The 26,138-nt window shown below is 45.5% G+C and overlaps 1 protein-coding gene across 1 annotated transcript; it reads left to right on the top strand.

Annotated features, from left to right (window-relative positions):
• Window positions 1-93: 93 nt before the first annotated feature.
• Window positions 94-24,707, top strand: DNAAF5 (dynein axonemal assembly factor 5). Its single transcript, XM_081965674.1, has 13 exons — window positions 94-785; window positions 2,118-2,302; window positions 2,446-2,570; window positions 3,302-3,417; window positions 6,295-6,527; window positions 9,433-9,645; window positions 10,299-10,442; window positions 12,784-12,952; window positions 14,250-14,397; window positions 19,421-19,571; window positions 22,442-22,589; window positions 23,242-23,433; window positions 23,662-24,707. The coding sequence occupies exons 1-13, from the start codon at window positions 239-241 to the stop codon at window positions 23,805-23,807; spliced, it is 2,517 nt and encodes an 838-aa protein (XP_081821800.1). The 5' UTR covers window positions 94-238; the 3' UTR covers window positions 23,808-24,707.
• The last annotated feature ends 1,431 nt before the right edge of the window (window positions 24,708-26,138 follow it).

The raw sequence follows: 26,138 nt of genomic DNA, 5'->3' as shown, positions 1-26,138 counted from the left end.
CATCTTCAAGTAGCCAAGGTTGAGAAACAGTCCTAGAGAATGCTGGGAGTTGAAGTCCCTCTCTCTCCCTCCCCCCTCCCACTCAGGAAGCCTGAGGTAGAACTTGGTGCGGCCTTCCGGCGCAGCCGTCAAGCGCGGGGCCCGTCAAGCGCGTCGCCTGTCGCAAAAAAAAAACAAACCGCCGCGCGGGCCCTTAGCAACGGCCCGGCGGCCTAGCAACGCGTGCTTTCCCCTCAGCATGGCCGAGCTGAGCGGAGAGGCCCGCGGCCCTTCGTCGGCCGGCCTCGGTCAGGCAGTGTCGCGGCAGCTGCCCGGGCTGCAGGAGGAGTCGCGGTCGGCGCGGCTACGGGCGCTGGGCGCGCTGCGGGCCTTGCTGGCGGAAGGGCCTCCGTCGGCGGTGCGCGATGTCTTCGGGCCGATGCTGCTGCGGCCGCTGACGCGCTGCCTGGCGGGCGACCCTGCCGAGCGGTGCCGCGAGCTGGCGCTGGAGCTGCTCCGGCTGGGCCTGGCCCAGGGCGCCCACCCGGCCGAGGCGCTGCCCGTGGTGATGCCGGCGCTGGCCCAGCGGCTCGCTCTGCCCCAGGGCCCCGGCGAGGCCTGCGAGGAGCTCCGCCTCGGCCTCCTGCAGCTGCTCACCGAGCTCCTCCGCCGCTGCGACCGGAGCGCCCTGGCGCCCTTCCTGCCCGAGGCGGTGGACGTCCTCCGGGCCGCCCTGCTCGACCCCTTCCCGCCCGCCAAGCGGGAGGGATGCCAGGCGGCCTCCGCGGCCGCAGCCGCCCTGCCAGGTGGGCCGCCCCCGCCCCACGCGGCTCTCGCACCTGGGTCCCGCAGGGGAGGATGGGAACGGGAACGCCCGGCTGATAGGAGAAAGGGAGGGAGAGGGCGGCCTTTCTGGGGAGGTTAGGATTCCGAGGGGCTTTTCGTCCCGACGTCAATGTGTGTGTGGCGGGGGGGGGGGGTCTTGCGTGAGAGAGAATTTATATTTTATACATATAATGTATGTGTGTATGTCGATGGATGGATAGATAGATAGAAGATGAGAGAGAGAGGATGGATGGATATACCATAGATAGATAGATACTGTAGATAGATAGATGGATGGTTAGATGATAGATATGGATGGATGGATCGATAGATTAGATAGATGATAGATAGATGATAGATAGATAGATGATAGATAGATAGATAGATAGATAGATAGATAGATAGATGATAGATAGATAGATAGATGATAGATAGATAGATAGATAGATAGATAGATGATAGATAGATAGATAGATAGATAGATAGATAGATAGATAGATAGATAGATAGATGATAGATAGATGATAGATAGATGATAGATAGATGATAGATAGATGATAGATAGATAGATAGATAATAGATAGATGATAGATAGATACATAGATACATAGGTAGATGATAGATAGATGATAGGTAGATAGATGATAGATAGATGATAGATAGATGATAGATAGATAGATGATTGATAGATAGATAGATAGATAGATAGATGATAGATAGATAGATAGATAGATAGATGATAGATGAATGATAGATGATAGATAGATAGATAGATAGATAGATAGATAGATAGATAGATAGATAGATAGATAGATAGATAGATAGATAGATGATAGATAGATAGATAGATAGATAGATGATGATAGATCATGGCCCATAAAAAGTATTGTATGTATAGGTCAATATAGTTTATTAAATTTATATGCCACCCACTCGCTGTTGAGCAAGTGTATGTGTGTGTGTGTAAAATGTATGACATTTATATTTGTATGCATTCACATACCACATGTACCACACAGTATATATCAACCCACATGCACATAATACATATATGGAACCATATATATAATAATGTAGGTATGGATCATTATATGTAATGTGCTGTTGGAAGAAAATTGCAGTACATTGCAAGTGTGCTCCATCTGGAGAAACATTTAGCAGAGCTACAGCAGTTTAAGGTCAGCCTTGTTTTATGTCTTTGGTATCCGCCTCGGAGCAGTTAAGAACCAAGCACTGCCTGGCTTAGAACAAACGCTAAAGTGGGCTGTTCTCTACCATTTCCAGTCACTAAATAAAACCTTTCCGCCTTCCAGATCATTTTCACCTGCAGTCGGAAAGCTTGATCAGTCCTTTAATGCAGGCCATTTCCCACCAGCACTACAAGGTCCGTGTCGCTGTCATTCATGCCACGGGGTCCGTGATCCAATTCGGCAACGTCAAATCGCTGGATGATGTGCTCTCTCACCTCGCCCAGCGATGTTTTGATGACATTCCACAGGTAACATTTGGCCAGGGTTTAAATTCATTACTTTTTGTAAGCTCAAGTTTCTTCCTGCAAAACCATTCGATTTGGATGGAATTGCAAAATGCATGATACGGATTTCTCCCCCTCTCTCCCTCTCCCCCCGATCTTTCATTCAGGTCAGAGAGGCTGTTATCAGCGTAGTTGGTGAATGGCTGTTGCACCTGCGGGATCGCTACTCCTATTTCCATAAATTGATCCCTCTCTTACTCAGTGGCCTGACTGATGAAATGCATGAGAATAAGTAAGTCAAATTCAGACTGTCTATCTTACACTAGCAGAGCGGTTGTCTATGGTCAGTGACGTCACAAGTGCCAAACACAATTGGGCCATTGAATTTCCACCCCCTTTTAAAAAAAGGTGTCACATTGCACACTTGTAAAAGAAAACAACAACATTGGCTTGCCCTGTTGTATCTGCAAAGATTCCTCTATACCAGCTGTTTTCTGGATGTCTTGGATAGCAACTTCCAGAATTCTTAGCATGAACAGACTGTCTGATATCATGTATGTGAAATTAAACTTGTATGCAGATGTTAGAGCTCTAACATTGAGCAAAGAATCTATCTATCATCTATCCATCCATCCATCCATCCATCTATCATCTATCTATCTATCATCTATCTATCTATCTATCTATCTATCTATCTATCTATCTATCTATCTATCTATCTACAGTATCTATCATCTATCTATCATCCATCTTCTATCTACCTATCATCCATCTATCTATCTATCTATCTATCTATCTATCTATCTATCATACCATCAAAAACCCTGTGCAATTGTGAAGTATTCTTATATACATGTAGTCCTTGATTTAAAAGAACAATTGGGACCAGCTTTAGTCAGAAATCTCCAAGGGTTATTTAAAAAAAAAAAATTAACAGATTTAGTTTCTTATGCAACCACTTTTTCAAGATATATATTTTGCATAGAATCGACAATATTTGTGATTATTTTGCTTTGTGTTTAGGGAGCTGGCGTTAACTTACTGGAAGAAAGTGGGGTTGCAGTGGGAAAAAGAAAATGAAGACGATATTAAGGATAAATTGGATTTTTATGCTGAGCCTTCTTATTATCCACCAGGACGTGAGTACAGTGTAAAATGTTCATAGAGCAAACTATTTTTTGCAAATTACTTCCCCAAGGTTTTAATGTATAACTTTAAAAAATAAGGTATAAGGAATGCTTTCAAGAGAAAATATAAATTAAGATACAAGGAGAAGGACTTTTGGGGTTTCTTATTCCATTCCCAAATGAACAATGGTTTCCTTAAGATAGGCCAGTCCGTTTGCACAAGTTTAATCTAAAATCTGCCCAGTTGAGCAGGATTTTTCATGTCATGCACTTTCTTAAATATTGTAATTGCCCCAACTCCTAACCAGAAGTCCCACAGATTACTGGCAGGTTTATCAACGGATTAAAATTTAGCCATTGTTAAGGAACAAGCCCTGTTATGACCTACTATTTTTTAATCTGTTTATTATTTACACTGGAATTTGTCTGATTTAGAAGCGTTGTGACATTTTTAGATTGTATCTCCACTAACAAAAGTTAACAGATAATTGTGTGACATTTTAGAATTTGACCTGGTAAATTTTCACTCCCTTCCCTTAAATTTTTTTAGATTGTTCTGGTTCTCTATGTTAAACTTAAAGATGTGGCATATAAACCTTCCATGGTGGGCAGCTTTTTTGGCAAATGTGCCATAGCTCAAGACTAAACGTGAAACAATATTGCTTTCATGGTCACTTCAATATATAAGCATGTTTTATATATGTATGTATGTACATGTATATGTATACATATAAAACATACACAATAATAATATATATAGGTTCATTGAGAAGCTGAATCCTAACACGGGACAATATAGTTGTCTTCCACTTTCAAGATCTTTTAAGTTCAATTTATATTTCTGCTGTTGTTAGTGTCCTTACACCTTCCTCCCAGGCTGAGTTGGAAAATGAACAATTCTTTTTCTTTAAGTAGCTGGAGAAAGACAGAGGCCTCTAAGGAAGGCTGGGGGATTAGGCTTCCATTTCACATATCTACTCATGCAACCAGAAGATGGCCAAAATTGAATGCAAGAATGTGTTTGTGTTCCCTTAGGAGTCTCATTTATGGCTTTGAAGTTCAGAAATGAAGCATACAATCTGATGCTTGAAGGCAACAGGTTTACCCATATTAAAAAGATACCATTTGTTTTCCATCCAGCTGCCAGCAGTTCAATTCTGACCGGCTCAAGGTTGACTCAGCCTTCTATCCTCCTGAGGTCGGTAAAATGAGGACCCAGATTGTTAGGAGCAAGAGGCTGACTCTGTAAAACCGCTTAGAGAGGGCTGTAAAGCACTGTGAAGCGGTATATAAGTCTAAGTGCTATTGCTATTTTACTTGTTTTCCAAAATCACAGAAGGTCAGATGCCACTTAACTTGCCTGTTAATGTCCTTTGGGCTAATTTCTCTGCCTTTTGATTTCACCTAGATTTCCAACATTTGTCTGTAAATGACATATTTTTAATAAACCAGCCGTTTATTTAATGGTTTGGGAAAGAGCGAACTCTTTTTACCACTAAAAGACACACCTGTCAGTTTCCCTCCCTGTCCTGGCTTTTCCACCAAGGATTCTCTTTCACCCCAGTCTCCTCCTAGCTGCAAGCTAATGAACCTGACACTTCTCCCTTTTTGTTCTTTGATCTCTGTTTGACAGAGATTGCAGGTCAGTTGGAGAAGGAGAGAAAGAGCTCAAAGCCATCCTAACAATAGATTGGCTTTCTATAGAAAAAAGGGGAGGGGGAGAAATCACCGCCTCGGGCTGTGGGTGCAGACAAGTTAAGGAAAGGTGGAGAGAGAGAGAAGCTTTTGACAGCAGTGAGATACATTCGATGAAATAGCTGCATTTGCGCATTAGGAATGAAGGGAACTGTTGAAAAAGGCCAGTCAAAATTGTTTGGAGGGGGGTGCAGGGGGGGCGGAACAGCGCCTCTGGTCAAAAAGGACACCATTCTCATCTTCATCTTCTCAGCGAGATTTTTTGTCTTTGACCTCTTTGTTGCCGGCTGTCAGTTTCTATAGTCCCAAGGCTTTTCTTCCATGAAAAAGAAGTCATATCTCAGAGCACCTTTGAAGGTTCTTCCCTTTAAGTAGGTGCTTCACAAACACTCCTGCATTTTTTGCTTTTTGCATCCTGTCTTAACTTTTGCTTTGTGTTAGCCACACAAGCAGAGAGCCACAGGCGAGACCCTGAGATGCTCCAAGCCTTTTCCCACCCACCCACCCCGCTCCCTACCCGCCTTAAATCATCTTCTTTCTTCAAGCAACGTTATTTTTACCAAAAAAACCACTGCTAGTAACTTTGTGTGTTTTCACTTCCCAAAGGTGTATCTTTCACACATCGCAATAGTCGTGTGTCTGGGTGTGAGAGAGGGAGACACACACACATACACACACACACACACACACACACACACAGATACTCTCCAAAGTGGTAGGGAACAGTAGCACCAAATGAAAATGTGAGGTTAACCATGAAAACCAAACTAAAAAGACAGCAAAAATTTCAGTTATTGTAATCAAAGTCTTTGTATAATAGTTTTCCATATATTTCATCCTTGGGTCAATAAAAACAAGACAAAAAAAGCCTTTGAGAAAATGGCGTCTACATTTTAGGGTGAATTTTGGAGGCAGGTATTCACGGGTGTGGAATGTCTAGTGGAGGGATTCAGCCAGTTCCAGAGAACCGGTTGTTAACCTTCGGAGCCGTTTGGTGAACTGGTTGTTGGAAGAAATCATTAGGGCAGAGAACCGGTTGTTAAATTATTTGAATCCCATCACTGGGAATATCCCCAAGCCTTCGTACTGGTCGCCCAGGTATCGTTTTCCGATTTCAAATCGAGACTGTTAGAAGAGCTTGAGACATTTTTGCTGCCTCTCCCTGAATTCTTTCCTTCTTTCTTTTTCACCTAGTAACTCGTCCGGATCTGGGATGTCGAGAGCTGGTAACCAGAAACCTCTTCAAAATACTTCCCGGCCTCTGCCACGACATCGCCGACTGGGTCACAGGCACCCGAGTAAAGGCATCTCAGCTCCTCTTTATATTGTTACAGCATGCGGAGGACCATATCACGCAACACATGGAACTCCTCCTGCGGACGTTGTACCGTGTGTGCTCGGATGAAGAAAGTAGCGTGGTTAGCAATGTAAGTGTGCTCCTTTCCAAACTCTGCTGGGGGAAGGAGGCTCTGCTACCCTAAAATTGACAGAGATTGGATCCAGCGAGAATATTTGGTTTGGTGGTTAAGGCACCAGGCGAGAAACCAGGAGACGGTGAGTTCTAGTCACAGGCATGTAAACCAGTTGGGTGACTTTGGGCCAATCAGTAGGAGATGGTGAGTTCTAGTCCTGTTTTAGGCATGAAATCCAGCTTGGTGACTTTGGGACTGGTCACCAGGAGACAGTAAGTTCTAGTCGTACATTAGGCATGAAAGCCAGCTGGATGACTTTGGGCTCGTCACCAGGAGATGGGGAATTCTACTCCTGCCTTACGCATAAAAACTAGACTTTGGACTAATCATCAGGAGATGGTGAGTTCTAATTCTGCCTTAGGTATAAAAGCCAGCTGGGTGAATTTGGGCCAATCGCCAGCCACTCTCTCTCAGACTAGCCCACCCACCGTCACTGGGCAGAATATAGGCAGATTTCCCAAGTAACCAGTCCAACATATTACACTGATTATAGTACCCATTGTGATTTGACTTGAGCTGTGATTATTAATTTTATTTCAACGTGCACAGAAGTGGGACGAATAAGACGTGGAACTGACTTTTTCCCCTGAAAGTTTTCAGAGAATTTTTTTCCCCGTGTCACAGTATCGGGCATCTCATGATTGATAATAAAATCTTCTGGGCCCCAAATCCCACGTCACCTTCCCCCCCCCCCTCCTGCTTTTTGACTGTATGGGAGCTGACCCACAAGGCCGTTGATTTTGTTAATCAGCCTATCCGGGTCAAAGCCTACGAGAAACTTCATACGGTACCGTTAAGCAAAGTATACTTCTGTTTTGACTACTGTACCGATCAGTGATGAGATTGTACAAATTGTGTTTCACCTGTGCGGCTGGCCAAGGTGGAGTATTAAGAGCCTTTCAGAAATCATAAGCAGGAGATTAAAATGTAAAAAACGCCTTTGGGGGATAAATTCCATTTGCAAGTTATGCGCAGTTCACAACCTTTCTAGTTAATTTGACCATATTATCTCTTTCTCCTTCTCTGCCTGTAATCCTCCCACAGTAATAAGGTATGCTGGCAAGAGCCCTGATGAAGATTCAAAATCTAGAGGCTTATGTGCTCCCAGCTTGCTGGTTCCCTTGTCTTGTCTGGAAGGAACACGAGCTCCTTTCGTGGTTTACAAACAAACGTAGCAAGCAAAATACAGTTTTTTCTCCAGGTGTTGTTATCTGTCAGCGGAATGATATCACCGGGGGCCATTCTTGGTGGCATCTCTTGAACCTTCACAAATAGGGAGAGGCCAAAGTTTAAAGTGTTGAGTTCTAGATTCCCGTGTTTGTTTAACCCCTAAGCATCTCCAGGTAGGGACTCCAGGCAGTCCTCGACTTACGACCACAATGGAGCCCCAAATTACTGTTGCTAAGTGAGACAGTTGTCCCATGAGTTTTGCCCCATTTTGGGGCCTTTCTTGCCACCGTTGTTAAGCGGATCACTGCAGTTGGTAATACGGTTCTTCTTACGTTACCTCTTCAGTTAGTCACACTAACTTCACCCTTAGTTCTGAAGTGAATCGGGCTTCCCCCATTGACTTTGCTTGTCAGAAGGTCGCAAAAGGGGATCAAGCGACCCCCTCCGGGACACTGCGACCATCGTAAGCATGAGTCGGTGGCCAAGCGTCTGATTCCCATGATCATGTGACCACGGGAATGCTGCAACGATCCTATGAAAAACAGTTGTAAGTCATTTTTGTAACCTCAAACAGTCACTAAATGAACCGTAGTATACCGAGGACTACCTGTAGTGGTGTTGTTGTTGTTTTTTAAAAAAAACACTTTTCTGAATCCTCAAGAGAATCTTCCAGGTCAGTGAGACAAGGCTGAAATGGACTCCCTATTCAACAACGTCAACTTTTCCTATAACGATAGGCTTAACGGTGAGCTGTGGCCAGGATTATTGATGAATCAATCTTGGCTTCTATCTTAGGGTTCCTAAGATGCCCTTTCTTTGGGACCCCTCTTAACAGCCAAGAAGGAAGTGACCTCTATTGTTCAACCTTAGGCTGCTCCCCCCCCCCATTCCCATTCCTCTTTCTCTCTGAAAGGAAAACCAATAAGGCATATTTCCCCCCACCACAATTTAGAGAGCCCATAACCCATCATCTTAAGCACGAGTGTCAAACTCAAGGCCCGTGGGGCAGATCCAGCCCACGGGGTGCTTAACACCTGGCCTGTGGGGCCGGCTTGGAAATAGCAAAGGACCGGCCCGGAGTGCATCTGGCAGCCAAAATGGGGCTCCTGGATGACTTCCTGCAGCACTCTGCCAGCCAAAATGAGGCGCGGGGGATTGCGCACGGTCTCTCCACGCTCCGTTTTGGCCAGCAGGGCGCTGCAGGAGCCATCCGTCCCGTCTCCCCCTCTCCCCCAGCCAGCCCGCGGAGGAGAAGTACAAGGCTGATCCGGCCCTCGAAGAAATCCAGTTTGGCTCCCCTGATCATAAGGTAGAATCTTGTCTTTGTTCCTTCCAAGCTGGCAGAGGAAGTGCTGTGTGAAAGGGATACTGTAAATCTCTGCCTAAGAGGGACTGAGAGCTTCCGTTCATTTGAGGGGGAAGCTGGAGAGGCTTGTGCTGAAAGAAGACGCAGGAGTGCTTATTTTGGGCTGGTTTGCTACACCTGAATGAAATGTACATAATCGTGAATGAGGGATGGAGCCGAAGGCCTGCGAGGCAATTCCTGAAGCATGAGAAAAGGAAGAAAGCAGCTGTCACCCTCCATTCTTCATTTAAAAAAAGTGGGGGGGACGGGGAAGCTCCATTGCATTCATTTGGTCTTTAGCATCTTACAACCAGTTTCTCTGTGTGTGTGTTTTTCTTTTAACAGTGTTTGAAAGCAACCCAGCTGATTGGCGCTTTTGTCAGCCCAACGATCTCGCTGAAATTGATCCTGTCCGATCTTGAAAGAGCACCCACGGCATCTTACCTCGCCATCCTGGCGGCGGTTATCCGGGGATCTCCCCGCAAAGTCTTGCAACCTCACTTGGTGTCCCTTGGCAATGCGCTCTGCAACCCTGAAGTCAGTCAGCGGACTGAAGAGGTGAGGGAGAACCCCAACTCAACCCTGATCGAAGCGGGCATCGGCACATTCTGCAAAGTTTAGCGCCTCTGGCTTCAGGCGCACGTCCAATCCAAGGGCATCGTGCAAGATCCGATCTGGGTTGGTCACCGGGACGAGGGGTTTACTCTTCTGAGCTTTTGGACTCTTGCTCATTTCCAGTACAGAGACATTCCCTGAAGATGGGCTCCAGCACGAGTCCGGAAGCTGTCAGCCTCTCATCCTGGTGGCTGACCCAGATTGGATCTTGCAACATTATCCTAGGACATGTATATGTATTTGCCTTCATTAACAAGGGCCTGGTTCAAAGGAACTTTTCATCCTCAGATGACAGCGTTGGAAGGGACCTTGTAGGTCAGGGATATCAAACTCAATTTAATGTAAAAGCCTGTCTCCAGGGAAATTCTGTATAAGTATGACAGGTATTTTCACCTCTGCAGATACAGTACATTGTTTGATATGCTCCTTTGGAGATGAGAGAGGAAGAGGCAGATAGGTTTTCTCTGCTAAGAACATCCGTGGGAAACAGCCCACACCGGATCGCCTGAGCCAAGCAGAGCAAAACAGGAAGGGAAATTCCGTTTCCGCCTTCTGGGAAGCATGGAATAACGGCTTCTTTTTGGTGTTTTTGGCAGGTTTTTTATCTGGAGCAGCTGCTTTGCTGCGTGGAAAATCTCGTTGAGCTGTGCCAGGAAGACTGCAAAGAAATAAGCCTCCAGCTCACCAAGGTTTTGGTGACCATCATGGCAATACCAACCGCTGGGCATTTACATGTAAAGGTAGCCACCCCGAATGCCATTTCTGCTTAAGGTTCTTATTGTTGCAGAATGTGATTCGACATCTGGAACGAGCTCTTACATTCATCTTCGCCTTTTCACAATTCCAGGATTGATTAGCAGAGGCTACTTGAATTATAAAAAAATTAGCCACAGATCTGGAAAGTACAGAATTGGCAACGCTTAGTGCACCTTTGATACCTGGTCCTATAAAGTGTTTCCTTTAAACCTCAAATCTTCTAAATTTAGGGCCTGGGAAGGGAGGGAGGAGAGAGAGGAAAGGGAGGAAGGAAGGAAGGAAGGAAGGAAGGAAGGAAGGAAGGAAGGAAGGAAGGAAAAGAGGGAGAAAGGGAGAATAAAGAGATTCAAGAAATCTTCTAACAAATCAGGTCACTGATCCAGTATTTTGCCTAATACTGGATTTGGATCCTCCTTCATCCTCTCCAGGTTCTTGGTCCTTTCCATGGTCAGGGAAGGAAAATATTTTCCTTTCAGTATTTTCTTTAGGAGTTGCCCTTTTCACCTCCACTACCCCCCAAATGCTGAGCTTTAAAAAGTTTGAGGCATCCTTTAAAATCGGAGGCCGGCACCTGAGATGCTTCCGATAATGGATGTTGTCCCCCCCCCCCTTCGTTTATGACCCTCGCGATGCCCATAAATCACTTTCTTCTCCAGTCAAATTCCAACTAAATCAGGCTGCCATCTTTTCATGGAAACTCTTTGGTGGCCTACGCAAGCTTTTGCTGCCCGACTCAACTCCTTCGCTTAATGGCTATTCGGCTTCCTGTTTGGTTGCTTCTGGGCACGATAAAACTACCCTGAAATTTACAGCTCTTTGCCACCGACAGGCAATTTTTCTCTCCCCGCCCCCAAGCCATAATTTTGAAAGTTACCTTTTAAAACTGTAAAAATCAAACGCAGATTAGCATGAAGAGTATTTGATGCACAGTCAAAGGTCAAAGGGGTAACTGTGCCTTGTGGAATCCGGATGCCTAGACTTGTTCAGGAAGAAGAGAATCTAAGCATTTCGTCTCGGGATGCTGTTTCTTTCTTTCTTTCTTTTTTTTAAAAAAAGGATTCCTGGATAAATCTGTTTTAAAGAAAAGGAAGTTCATTAGGCAAGTCCTGAATCGCTAAAAGCATTCAAATAGGCTTTCACCGGAAAGAACTAAAAAAAAAAGCGGGGGGGGGGATTTTGGACCAGAGCACTGATTTAGCACCAGAAGTATCTCCTATATTTTGGGGGGAGGCCGATATAATGCTTCAGAGGGAAGGTGGATATGCAGATCAAGCCTCCTGCAGATGTGCGTTTTCCCAGGACGCGGCTGCTTGAAGGAACTTCCCAACAGCTGCAGGCAGCTGGCATGTTCCAATTGCCGCTTCTCTTTCAATTCCAAAGCACTGCAGAGGCCAAATGCTTGCCACAATCCACCTTCAGGTAGTCCTCGACTTACAACAGTTCGTTTACTGACCATTCAAAGTTCTCCTTGTGCCACATCCATCATCAGATGTTGGCGATCCTATTTTTATCAACAGCAGCACAAAAAAAGTCCTGTTGAGTTTTGTTCAAACGGGTCCCTTAGATTTTGAAGCCACCCTGTTCTTCTTCTGCCTGGACCTCCTTGGCCTTCAGTCTTTCCATGGAGGATGACTAAGGGAAGGAGGGCGTATTTTTCTGAGTGTCGCATCCCCTGTCCAAAATATTCTTTCGCTTTCATTCCAAGTTACAACCCTGAAAAAAGATGAGCTTTTTTTCACACTTATGACCAGTGGTGGGTTGCAGGCGGTATGCGCATCCCAGAGCCTGCCCAAAGCACCGGATACCCTTCTGGTACGGGGCTCCGGAGGGCCCGCCCGGTCTTTTAAGGCTTCCACGCATGCGCATGGCTAATACAGCGGCTCCACGATGCTCCGCAGAGCAGCTGGAACATCGCAGAGGCTTGCGGAGGTGCTCAGATGCATGCGTGCGCTGTGCACATCCATGTGGACACCGCCGGGTACGGTTGGAACGGGATCCGGAACCCACCACTGCTTATGGCCTTTCCAGCATCCCCATGGTCGCATGATCAAAATTCAGATGCTTGGCAACTGGTTCATATGACGCTTGCAGCGTCCCGGGGGAGTCATGTGATCCCCTTTTCCGACCTCCTGACACGCAAAGTCAACGCGGGAAGGCCACTTCACTTAACAACCCTGTTACTCGCTTATCAACTGCAGGGATTCAAAACTCACTTAACGAATGTCTCACTTAGCAACAGGAATGTTTGGGCTCTGTTGTGGTCGTAAGTCGAGGACTCCCTGCATTCCTTCCTCAATTCTCCCTGTCTCTGTCCCATTCCTACAGTTGGAGGAAGCGATGAGTGCCTTGGCTGAGGTCCAGCACATTCGGGATGTCACCGGCTTATACAAGCAGCACATATCTCAGCTGATGGAATGGCTGTCCTCGACTCACCACGGCTGGAGCTGCTGCTCACCCGAACTCCTGCAGTTGGACGTCATTGCTACTCAGTCAGGTGAGAAGATTGGAAGCGGGCAGGAATTGAACCTCCCTGCTCGGGGGTTCATGGACCAAGAGATGCGAAGGCAGCTTGTATTTATCTATTTCAGTAAGAAAATGTTCATTTGGCTGCCCAGCTTACTCACAGTGACTCTGGGTGGCTTACAAAGAAAAAGACCCCTTATAAAACCCAAGAAACCCCCAACCTCCCTAGTGACAGCATTCAGACCAGCCACTTGATGGGCTGCATATCACTCTGGGATCCCCAGACCCATTGGCAGAACCAGGTCTTCAGGGTCTTGCAAAAGAGTATCAAAGTGGGACTGATCTTCTCTCCGGAGGGATGATGTCCCAGAGGGAGAGAGCCACCCCAGAGAAGGTTTGTGCTGCCTAGCTTATTCTTGAAGCAGTTTGCTAACTCTTCTGTCCCAGGTGAAATGAGACAACACGGTAGTTTGTCAAGTCCTAGCAAGGCTGCATTCCCAGAAATCTGTTCAAGTTGTTGTTAGATGCGAAGTCGTATCCAACCCGTTGCGACCCCATGGACCACGTTCCTCCAGGCCTTCCTGTCCTCCCATCCTCTGGAGTCCATTGAAGCTCACGCTGACTGCTTCGGTGACTCCATCCAGCCACCTCCTTCTCTGTCCTCCCCTTCTTCTTTTGCCCTCCATCGTTCCTAGCATGAGGCTCTTCTCCAGGGAGTCCTTCTTCCTTCTCCTTAGGTGGCCAAAGTCTTTGAGTTTCCTCTTCAAGATCTGGCCTTCTAAAGAGCAGCCAGGGTGGATCTCCTCTAGGACTGACCGGTTGGATCGCCTTGCAGTCCAAGGGACTCAATGCAGGAGTCTTCTCCAGCACCAGAGTTCAAATGCCTTAATCTTCTCCAGGGAGTCCTTCCTTCTCATGAGTTGGCCAAAGCATTTGAGTTTTGTCTTCAGGATTATGGCCTTCTAAAGAGCAGCCAGGGTGGATCTCCTCTAGGACTGACCGGTTGGATCGCCTTGCAGTCCAAGGGACTCAATGCAGGAGTCTTCTCCAGCACCTGAGTTCAAAGGCCTCCATTCTTTGGCGCTCAGCCTTCCTTATGGTCCAACCATCAACAGCCGTCCATTGCAACTGGGAAAACAATAGCCTCGACTAGACGCACTTGTGTTGGCAGGGTGATGTCTCTGCTTTTTCCGTCTGTTCATAATTCAACTTATTCAACTGAGATTTGATTGCCAGAATAAACCGGACTTCCCCATTAGGGGATCGCTCTTTTCAGAGGCTAATTTCACCTGGTACAGAACTCCACTGCTCCCGCTTTCTCTTCCTAGGGCCTCTGATTGCCGAAGTCCTGAAGGATTTTATTTCCATTCTTAAATCCTGCCTTCACACTTCCAGGGACCCTCGGATGCGGCTAAAGTTATTTTCTATTTTATCCCAGTTGCTTCAGAGCCCAGGCGAGACGGTCAATTCAAAAGGGTAAGAGCCTGATTTCATATCCTTTAGATCTGCGTCTGTCAACCTGGCTGACTTTTAAAGATGTGTGGATTTCAATTCCCAGAATTCTCCAGTCAGCTGTTCTGGGAGCTGAACTCCACCCATCTTAAAGTCAGCTTGTCAGGTTGGCAAAACACAGATTTTGCATTTGATTTCTAAAGACTAGATGTAAATTGGTTTTCTCACAGTTATAAGAATTCTCAGGCAAATAGGATTGAGTCCCAGGCAAGACGCAGTGAAAGAAAGCCACATTTTTTAAAAAAAAAAAAAATCTCTACTGCCCAAAATAGAGCTGTGGTGGCACAGTGATTAGAAGGCAGAATTTCAGGCTGACTCTGCTCACTGCCAGGAGTTCGAGCCTCATCAGCTCAAGGTCAACTCAGCCTTCTATCCTTCTGAGGTGGGTAAAATGAGGACCCAGATTATTGACAGGCTGACTCTGTAAACTGATTAGAGAGGGCTGTAAAAGCACTGTGAAGCGGGATATAAGCCTGCTATTGCTTGGGGAAGGAAGGAAGGAAGGAAGTCTTAAGTGCTATTGCTAAAATCATTTTGTGTGGGTTGACGGCCCTACAAATTTGAATGGGCTGTCCTAAGGAGAGTACAGACCTAGAAACATCCAGGGGGCACCGTCCAAACCTTGTCAAGAGACTTCAGCTTAATGTTGATTTTACCACCCAGGTTGTGTTTATGATTTCAGATCCACGCTTGTGATTGTGCAAGCTTGTTATGTAGAAAAGGTGCTCCTAAAGCTTTCACCTTTGGTGAGAGGATTTCTCTCTCTCTCTCTCTCTCTCTCTCTCTCTCTCTCTCTCTCTCTCTCTCCCTCTCCCTCTCCCTCCCTCCCTCCCTCCCTCCCTCTCCACAAATTGTAGCAAGGAGTTCTCTGCCTGGTTGCTGGGTGGGCATGGCCATGGTGGGCGCGGCCTAGGCAGCCTCCTGCACCACGGCGGGTTTGTGTGTGTGTGTGTGTTTGCAGCTTTCGCCAACTTCCGCTAGGCCTGTTTTTCGCCCTCCCCAAGCCTCCATGTGTGCCCTGCACTTATCTGCCTTCAAAACAGGCCACGTGGGTAGGGGTGGGGCAGGGTGGGCGGAGCCAGCCAGGAGTGGGGTTTGGGGGTTCTCCGAACTGCACAGAATCTTAGCTAGAGGTTCTCCCAAACCCCTGCAACCCCCCCCCCAGCTGCCTACCCCTGCACCCTGTTGCAACCTTATTGCATAGGGCAGCATGGCTGGCTGGGGAATTCTGGGAATTGAAGTCCACAAGTCTTAAAGTTCCCACGTTTGGACACCCCTGGCATAGGGAGACCTTTGAAATATCTTTCTGGCCATCAAGCCAACTGGTCCTGGAGGCAAGATGGACTATTGGGGGTGGGGGGGAGGCAAGAGGAGAGATTTCTGAAATAGGATGAATTTGACTCTGAGGAAAGACAAAAGATGCCAGAGGCAGGGGGAAGGAGAGCATTTTCAGGAGATATTTTTCTTCCAATTTTTTTTTAAAAATGCAGTTTTTAAACATAGTTCGCCTTCCCGGAAGACATTCCAAAGTGAGTGGCTCTTGTAAAGCCCCCCTTTTGTGGTTTTTGACACATTTTATTGAAGGGATTAAAACAAGCCATTACAAGGGGTGGAAAAATGCAAAGAGTTCCCATGGGTCATTTAGCCCAGACCACCTCGAAGCCAAAACCGGAGCCTGACAAAAAAAAATCACTTGGAAGAAGAAAACAGCTGTGTGGGTTTCCTTCACGGTGAACCTAAAATAATAATGAATGGAGGAAAAGAGCCTTCTTTGGAAAAGTCGGTTCAGGTTGATTACGTTTTCCGGTCTGCAAAGATTGCAAAGCCCGATAACGATCTGGCTTAAAAAAAAAAAAAAAAAACCGGCGTTGTGATACACCGTTTTTGTGCATTTGCATTTTTGCACACTGGGTAAGAAAAGGGACACGAATATCTTTTCAGAGCCCGCAAATCAATCAATCAATCAATCCCTTGCATGCTAAGGGCCAGGTGCCACCAGGGGTGGGCTTCAAAAATTGCAGCAGCCGATTCTCTGCCCCATTGCTGGGTGGGCGTGGCCTAGTCAGCCTCCTGCACCGCGGGGGCGGGGGGAGGCATTTTTTGCCCTCACTAGGCTCCGGAGGCTTTCCTCGAGCCTCCGGGAGAGCGAAAACTGCTTTCCCCGCACGCCAGAGGCCCTCCGGAGGCCACAAACAAGCCAGGAGGGGCCAGCCACGGGTGGCATTAAGGGTTCATCCAACTGGGCAGAATCCTAGTTAGAGGATCGCCCAAACCCGTGTGAACCCCCAGCAACCTACTCCTGCATCCTTTATCCCTCCCCAGTAGATTGTAGTATTTTTCAGAAGCTTGAAAAGAGATCACAAATTCCAGAAGTCTTCCATCCAGAGTTGCAACCCGTAAATGGAAGACTGTACAGGAACTACGATAACTCTCCCATTATATATCCTTGTTTTATCCAAAATGCTTTCCACCAAACGTGGAAGACATTCCCAAACATGGGAGAAATTTCCTAACAATAAGGACAATTAACCAGTGGAACGGTCTAACCAGTCAGACGTGAGTGCCCCATCCCTGGAAGCTTTTAAGAAGAGACTGGACAGCCACTTGTCTGAATTAGCAGAGGGGCTCCCGCTCGAGCAGGGGGCTGGACTAGAAGGCCTCCAAGGTCCCTTCCAACTCTCTTATCTGTATAGAACAATGAGAGGCATTCAGTTAACCGTCTGGGAGCACCCTGGTCTTTACGATATGATTTTGTTGAGTGTAGGGCTACCATCCTTTTGGCAACTGGTTCTTACATGCCACCTGCTGGAGGAGGAGAGGATGCAGAATAGGGGTCTCCAATTTTATAAACCAAGCTATGGACTCCCTTATAAAAAGGGTGCCATCCGTAACGTTCATTTGCTGTCTTCATGTTAATTTACCGCCAAAGTGCAAAAAATAATGACCGATCCCACAACATTTGGGTAGCAGAAAACCCAGCAAAATCATTTTTTTCCCAGGCAATGTTCGATTGGGTCTTTCATCGAACGGCCGGGAAGGAATCGATTCCTATTCGGGATCAAAATGAAAATGGCTAGATCTTTGAAAAGCCATCTTTGTTTAACCAAAGGTCGGCATTTGAGAAAAAAAAAATGGGGGGAAATGCTGAAAGAACGTCTTTCAAGACCCGAACAAAGTTGCATTATGAATTATTTACGTGTGTTCCTGTGACTATTTTAGAAATGAGATATTCCGTATAATGAATAAATAATGCACCTCGTACAAGCTCTTGCCAGAACGAGGAGATTTATTGCATCGCTCCTACCGTCTGAGTATTGACTTCAGCATTTTCCCCCCCTGTGATCGAGGCTGAAATTGTCCCGTGGGGAGAGAGGATCTGAATAGTGACCTTGTGTCACCATATAGCAAAATAGGAAGGTTGTCCTCAGTGGAGCAAGAAAGAACATCCAGTTTAGTTTGGTCGGTTGAGCATTGATATTGATGAGCTCCACATTTGGAACTTCCTAGAGACGTCCCTTCTAAGACGGAGGGCACCATGAGAAGAGCTCTGTCCTCACTGACTTGGAACATCGGAAAGGTTTTGCCTCTTACTGAATCATGTCCTGCTGGAAGCTTGGCAAGCTTTGTCAGTTCCTCAGAAGTGGATTTTCACCTGTAGCAAATGTATTTTTGCCTTTTAGAGAGACAGAAAGAGACAGACAGGCAGAGAGAAAGAGACAGAGAGAAAACAGAGAGAGAGAGAGAGAGAGAAAGACAGAGAGAGAGACCGAAAGACAGAAGGACAGATGATTATTATTATTATTATTATTATTATTATTATTATTATTATTATTATTTAATGCTTCTAGACCGCCCCCTCTCCCGAAAGGGACTCGGGGCGGTGTACAGTTCATACAAAATATAACAAGATACAATAAAATTAAATATGTACAGTTGACAGTTGACATGGAGGAGGTTAAAATGTAGTTAAAAGAACTGTACAAAGCAAATATAATATAAATTTAAACCCCTAAAAACAGATACAGTAAATTAAAAAACCCCTAAAATAACCAGATACAATATATTTGCCAGGAGGGACAGTTGAATTATGCCAGGCCTGCTAATCGGAACAGGTGGGTCTTCAGTTTTTGCCGGAAGGAGCGGAGGTCAGAAGTGGTTCTAATGTCGGGGGGGAGGTCATTCCAGAGGTTTGGGCCCATCACAGAGAAGGCCCTACTCCTCGGTGTCGCCCGCTGGCATTGCCTAGTGGACGGCACCAGGAGAAGTCCCTCCCTGTGTGAGCGAATTGGCCGCAGGGATGTATGTGGGAGGATGCGATCCCGCAAGTAACTAGGTCAGAAACGGAGATAGACTGAGACAGAGCGACAGAGAAAGAGACAGAGAAAACAGAGAGAGAGAGAGAGACAGAAAGACAGAGGAACAGAAACAGATAGACTGAGACAGAGACAAAGAGAAAACAGAGAGAGAGAAACACAGAGACAGAGAAAGAGAGAGACTGAAAGACAGAGGGACAGAAACAGAGATAGACTGAGACTGCCTTCTGGGGCTTTGGAAAGTTGACCCCCCCCCCCCTTCTTTGTGGCAGCCCCTCAAATATTGGAATTTTAAACCGAAAACTCCTTCAGGTTAACCTGGGGCGGGTTCAACCTGAAAGTAAGGGGTCCAGGAAGAGGACAGGGAAGAGGTCTTTTCCTCCTTCCGTTCCTCCTGAAATACTGCTTACAGAACGTCCATTTGTTCCCCTTCCCCTAAAGAAATCCGAAGTAATGAAATATTGCTAACATATTCTGTCATCAATTAGGCTTTTCGTCCCCCCCCCCCCCAAACCTTCCCCGTTTTCTTGTTCCTGCACTCTTCTTCTTCCTGTTCGGGGTCCTCTTGTTTTCAAGTCTTAAAAATGTGCCTTTTCATCCTCCCTCCCCGTCATTCCAGCACGTTTGCACAAAGCTTTTTCATTCTCTTCTCCTCTTTTTGTTTTTGGCTCCAGGCAGTTCGGTAACTACCTTGAGATCGTGATAAAAGACATCCTGTCTCCTAATCTCCAGTGGCAGGCAGGAAGAACAGCAGCTGCCATCCGTACCACGGCTGTGGCTTGCCTCTGGGCGCTGATTTACAGTGAGCTGCTCTCTCCAGACGAGGTAACATGTCCTGTGCCCCCACTGCTCCTTCCCCACAAACATCACATCAGATCAGCTCAGTGAAAACCCAGCAAGGAAACACACTGTCACCTCGAAAAGCAGGTCAGCGTTTCAAGCTGTGCTTCGTCTTAATGCTGCTCCAGGTTGAATCTAGCCATCTAGGACAGGGATGTCCAATCTTGGCTACTTTAAGACTTGGGGACTTCAACTCCCAGAATTCCCCAGCCATTTTGGCGACTTTAAGACTTGTGGACTTCAACTCCCAGAATTCCCTAACCACTAACTTTGGCATCTTTAAGACTTGGGGACTTCAACTCCCAGAATTCCCCAGCCATTTTGGTGACTTTAAGACTTGTGGACTGCAACTCCCAGAATTCCCAAGCTAGCAACCTTGGTGACTTTAAGACTTGGGGTCTTCAACTCCCAGAATTCCCTAACCACTAACTTTGGCATCTTTAAGACTTGGGGTTGGAGGTTGCTACTGCTTTTAATTTGTGTTTTTAGGGAGGTTGGATATAAGCCTTCTGGAATCTACAATAAGCTGGGCAACATGTGAGCTTACGAAATTAAATTAAAATGATTTTTAAAGCCTTGCCAAACTAGTGCTTAGGAAGGATAGGTTAGCCTGGGATTCTGCCCAAAAATAAAAGCTATGCTAGAGGTAAAAAGGAGTCAGCAGCAAGCCAACAAGGAAAGAATGGTGTCTTAACTCCCCCCTCCCCCCCCAGTCTGAAACCCTCAGATGTGTTGGGCTGGGATGAGGGGGGGGAGTTTGTTTGAAATTTGAGCATTTTTTGTTTGGGGGAAAAATGCAAGCTTCTAATCTCCTTTTAACTTCAAAGGGTCGAACTGGTTCTATCCCATTGTTCAGTGAGAAAGTCAACCTGCTCTCGCTTTTCAACGTCTGGCAAAATGAGTCCCGGCCATTAGGCTGACTGATACACATCTTATCCAATTCAATCCTCCGGAAAAAAAATCAGTATTTTAAAAGACACAAAACAACCTTTTAACACAGGAGAGACCAAACAGACCTGGACCGCTGAGAGATCCTGATTCAAAGGACAAAAAAAAAAGTAATTTACAGCAGGACAAGCTTTGAGGTGGCTTGGTTCGACTTCAAGTCAACTTGGCTTTCAAAAATTGATGTCAGGCTTCAACCTCTAGGATTCTTACTAGAGACTTCCACCCATTACGCTTTGAAAAGGCCAGGCCTGAAGTAGACTTAAATCAGGGACATTAATCTTGAAATCAATCAATCTAAGCCTGGGTCCCAGTCTCTGAGCATCTGGGGGGTGGGGGGTTTCAAAATGGATACGTGCTAGCTTCCTATCCATCCTCGTGGTTCTAAATCCCAGAAAATAAAATAAAAAATCCTGCTTGAGGCAGTGACTTTCCAACTGGGCAACTTGACGAGGTGTAGACTTCAACTCCCAGAATTCCCCCAGCCAGCAATTCTAGAAGTTGAAGCCCTCACAGCCTAAAAATGGCCCAAGTTTGAAAAACACTAGTTTAAGGTGTTCTTAAGGTGCTGCAGAGGAGGCAAGGGAAAAGGGGGGGGGGGGAAACGGCAGGTATATATTTGATTGCTCAAGTAGGCAAGGCAAGATTGAGGTGGGGCGTTGAACAGAAATTTGGACCAGGAGCACCATCTCCTGGAGTAAGAACGAACTGCTAACTTGAATCAATTTGTCACCCAAACCTGTCACAACGGGCAAGAGGGTAAGACGCTTATTAAATTAGCTTCCTTGGATTACAAAAATCACGTGCAATCTGCAGAAATCAGAGCAGTTTGGATTTCAGAATGTGGAAAGAGCAGCTCTTGAGAAAAACAGGGAAAAAAATTCTCGACCGTAAGGATGCTGAGAATTACTTTAGGCAAAGGTCTTGCCTGTGTTTATTTAGTTATTCATTCCAATATTATTAGTGGGAATTGTTTGTTTTTGTCTTTCCTTCCAGCACGACATCACGCACTGTTCTTAAAAACTCTCGGCTTCAAAGTCATCCTCTGTGCAGCACGTGACTGATGCAATCTGAGAAACATAATTGCGAGTCCCTCTCTTGGGGCTGTGCGGTGCTTTTGACTTTGCGTTGTCATTTCACAGTTGAACTTTCTACAGCTATTAAACAAAGTAGAAGGGCGAGAAAAAACAGTAGGGACACCCAGTGCAATAAAATTCCAATTAAAGATGAGATGGTTAATTTGCATGCTTCTCCCCTTTGTTTCCTGTATCCTCTGCTAATCTTTTCCTGCCAGTGAAAACAAGGAACTTTTCCCTGAAGGTTGGTTCAAACAAGGAGGAACCTATAAAATTATACTCTATACCAGGGGTCCTCAAACTTTTTGAACAGGGGGCCGATTCACGGTCCCTCACACTTTTGGGGGGCTGGACCTGCTGGGTGGGCGTGGCTAGGTAGTCATGTGACCAGGTTTGGGGTGAGATTCCTCAACCCAAGGAATCTATTTACTTAAGATACTCCCACCCCACAAAAGTAGAAAAATGGGGACCACCTTTGGTGGGAAGGTAACAGCGTTCTGTGCGCCTTTGGCGTTTAGTCATGCCGGCCACATGACCACAGAGACATCTTTGGACAGCGCTGTCTCTGCGGTTTTGAAACGGAGATCAGCACCGCCCCCTGGAGTCGGGAACGACTATCACATATGTGCGAGAGGAACCTTTACCTTTATGGCTGCTAAAAGGATGCTTTCTTTAAATTGTCTGCTTTAATCTTTGCCCCAGTTCTTACATTTAGCTGGATATGTTGTGTTCTTTCTCTAACAGGTCTGGCTTGAGATCATGAGTCAAAACGCCAGATGCCTATTACGTAACAAATGCCTAAATCCTAAATCTGGTGGTTTCTTGCTTTCACAGTTGCAAAACGTCAAGGATGCCCTGATGCCTTCGATCATTGTGACGCTGGAAGAAGATTCCAAAATGACCCGTTTGATGTCTTGCCGAATTATCAGGACTTTTTTAGACAGCTGCAGAAAACAGCCCGAACTCAGCAAAATTTATCCAGGTATTTTAGAGGGAGAAGTAGCAGGCCTGGCTCGATCTTTTTACCTTTCCCTGGAATGAGAACCTGGCTGTTTAGTCAGACTGTTTTTCAAACTTGACAACTTTGAAAAACACAGATTGAGAGTGACTCCAGTTTCTAGATACATTCCTCCTCCCCACCCCACCCCACCCCTTTCTGGTCTGCTAAATTGTGGCTGAAGTAACAACACAATATAGGAGAAAAAAACATTGCTGTCATAGCCAAACGTGTCAAGTAATTTTTCTTGCAATATTCACAGGAGCATTTGATAACCCGTCGTGTTTGGGTTTAATTTCCTACGTAGAAAGGGCTGTATGAGAAAAAGCAGCGACTAATTCAATACGTAGGCTAGAAATGTATCATTTAACAGAAAATTGTTCTGTCAAAAGCTTTTCAACTAAGAATCATGCTCGTCGGCGTAACCTTTTTTCCGCGTTTTTTTTCCCCTTTAAGTTAAGCAGTTGTAGAAAAACGCAAGAATTAAAACTGAGGGAAATGAATGGAAGGTTTATTAAAGATGTTTGGTTTCTCTGCGTTGCCCCGTAGTGGGAAGCAATGTCCTTGTCACGTCAGTCGTGCAGAGAATTCCCATATTCGCGAAGTCCGGGAAATGACCCTGCAGTTTCTTCTTTAGAACTCTTGAAGCGCTTGGATGACGTCTCGCACGATGTCCGTTTGGCAGCCGCCACTGCCTTAACCAGTTGGTTCCGATGTATAAACGACCCAGAGACAAAAGCTCTTCTGAAAACCAACATTGAGGTCCTCTACCAAGAGTTGTTAGTTCACCTGGATGACCCCGACCAAAATATCCAATCGGCTGTTTTAGGTAATTAGTGCCGTTCAATAAGCTCTGGTTTTCCTGAGATTTTTTTTTTTTTTAAAGAAAGTTAATCACTTTTAAGTAGCTTGATAAAATCGCTTCCAACTTCCTAGTGGCAACCTCTCAGGAAATAATTACGGCTCAATTTCGGTGTTCCAAAAATTGTTTTTGAGAAATTGTATGCCTTGAAGCCCAAGCCAATTTTCACAACTCCAGCCACTTTCTGTTTTGCAGACACTTTGAAAGAAGGGGGCGTTCTTTATCCAGACCTCTTGGCGAAGGAAATCGAAGGAGTCGTACACAAACACCGCACTCCAATCTACTGTGACCAGCTGCTTCTCCACCTTGAATCAACGGGATGGAGCTATTCTGAGTGCTAAACGCCTCGGTGGGCCTTAATTAAAGGTGCCTTAATTAATTAAAAATGGGAACCTTTCCATTTGTTCCCCAGAAAAGGGGTACTTCAATAAACAGAGACATTTTAAGCTGGAAGAAGCAGTCACATCCTCCTTGCATTCATGAACACTGCAAAAAAAAAAAAACACCCCAATTATATTTATTGCTGCCAATCCTGAAACTAACATTGTTGTGGTTAAGTTTAAATAACAAAATGGCAATGTGCTAGGACAAGCTGATATATAGCTTGAATGATCCACAGCTAACAGAGTGAAAGCCCTTTTATTCTGCAAACATTGTTAAAATGGATAGTTTTTATCAAATTAACGCTGGATTGAACACATTTCTGATATATGATACTAGATACTCAGCCACAGGAGGAAAAAGCAGGGAATTTGTCTCTCTGTCTTGAAATTCATGGTGTGTATCAAATCTAAATGCCAACCCCGAGTATGTTTTTATAGTACCTTGATTTATGATGAAATAAGAACAGAATTGTACATAAACATAATTTGAGAACAGGTTTTGATAAGAAGTTTCAAATGGATTATTAATGAAGTTAGCTCTTTCTCAGAGTCTTTATAAAATGAGTTTCGGTGTTCCTAGGATTGTGCTTTCGCCAATTGCTCTGGTTTTAATTCATGCTCTTCGTTTTTACGATATTTTGAATGTTGCCATTTGGTTTCTGAATACAGCTTTACATTTTGTGATAAAATAATTGTGTCTATAAACTCTGTCTCGGACATGGAGGTAAAAGATTGTGGCTTATGGATTGCAAGCCAGACATTCAGAAAATAGCAGTATTTTTAAATGCAAGATATTTCTAAGCCTTTAAAACACCAATAAATTCTTATGTATTGAGGACCCTGAGGTGTTGCTAAGTGGTTAGAAAATTCCTTTACTTGCTTCTCTTTTCCAGCATGGACCTATTTTTCTTGCTTTGCATTTTGCAAAGATTTAAAACCATGCATAAACACAAGTTCAGATGATCAGGAGAAAAGCTGATAAGGTAGACTGCATTGTCTTGTAAAATAATAATAATAATAATAATAATAATAGAGTTTTCAGCAGAAAAAAGAAGAAAAGAAAATCAGATCCTTACATTATCAGTACCAGCAATCTCCAGAAGAAATTCCCAATGTCAGAATCACCTGAACTGCCAAAAGATGATAAATAGAGGTACTGGTATCTGTAGAGGTTACTTGTGTTTCTTTCAAAACTGAGCACAGCAAAATTCTGGTAAATATCAAAAGGTTGACATCTCTCTGCTATTTGTTTAAAAGAAAAGGGGGGGGAAAACCCGCAGGCTTCGAACTGGCCCCTTGTGGGAATTCAAACTATCTGTAAATTGAATGCTGTTTTTTATTTGAATCCATTAATCAGTTCCTTAGTTAAAATGGCCTGTGCTAACACCCCCTAGGAGGAAGTTGGCACCACGATACAAGTAATCCTCGACTTAACCAGAATTGGGACCTGAATTTCCTTTGCTAAGCGAGGTTAACTGACTGGCACCTAATTTTACAACGTTTTTGCCACAGTTCAGTAAATCACTGCATTTGTTATGTGAATTATGGAGTTATAAGTGAATCAAGCCAAATCATGGAATGTGGTGGTGTAAAATGTAGACCAGCCACTGTGAGTCATAAATCATGGCTTAAGGTGATGTTTGTCCATCCGAGTGACCGGAAGAGGTGTGGACTTCAAGTCCCAGAATTCCCCAGCCGTGGAATCTTGGTTTGTACTCTGTGCCAAGCCATCATTTGGCTGAGTTTTGGCAAGGATCCTATCCCGTCAACCAATGTTTCTTAATCTGAGCGACTGGAAGAGGTGTGGACTTCAACTCCCAGAATTCCCCAGCTAGGGAACCAGTGGCCACCCAGCTGGAGAATTCTGGGAGTTGAAGTCCACACCACTTCCCGTCAATTAGGTTGAGAAAAACACTGGTTGATGGGATAGGATCCTTGCCCAAACTCAGCCAAATGATGGCTTAGGCTAGTTGTGAACTTGGTGGAAAGGTTCAGATCACACCAGGCACATCGCAGCTTCTCGCTAACCCAGATAGGTGGTCTGCTAAGCCTCCCTGGGATCCAGGTGGGCTTCAGGGGCTGATCCTGGCTTGTGACACCAACCCCAGCTGTGGCTCCTGCCCCAAAAGGGCGCGTATCACTCCTCCTTCGCGGACTACCACGCCCATCATCCCCAGAGCCAACATTCCCGGCGCAGCCGCTTGCTTTGCCAAACGGGGTGGGCGTGGCCGAGGCCGGTGGGCGTGGCCCTCGGTGGGCGAGTCATTTTCGAAACACAACGGCCGCGCG

The sequence above is a fragment of the Natrix helvetica genome (genome assembly GCF_964273705.1).
Source record: "Natrix helvetica genome assembly, chromosome: 13".
In the NCBI taxonomy this organism is placed as follows: domain Eukaryota; kingdom Metazoa; phylum Chordata; class Lepidosauria; order Squamata; family Natricidae; genus Natrix; species Natrix helvetica.
Note: the sequence above shows the minus strand (reverse complement) of the source record. Positions and strands in the feature narration are given on the sequence as shown.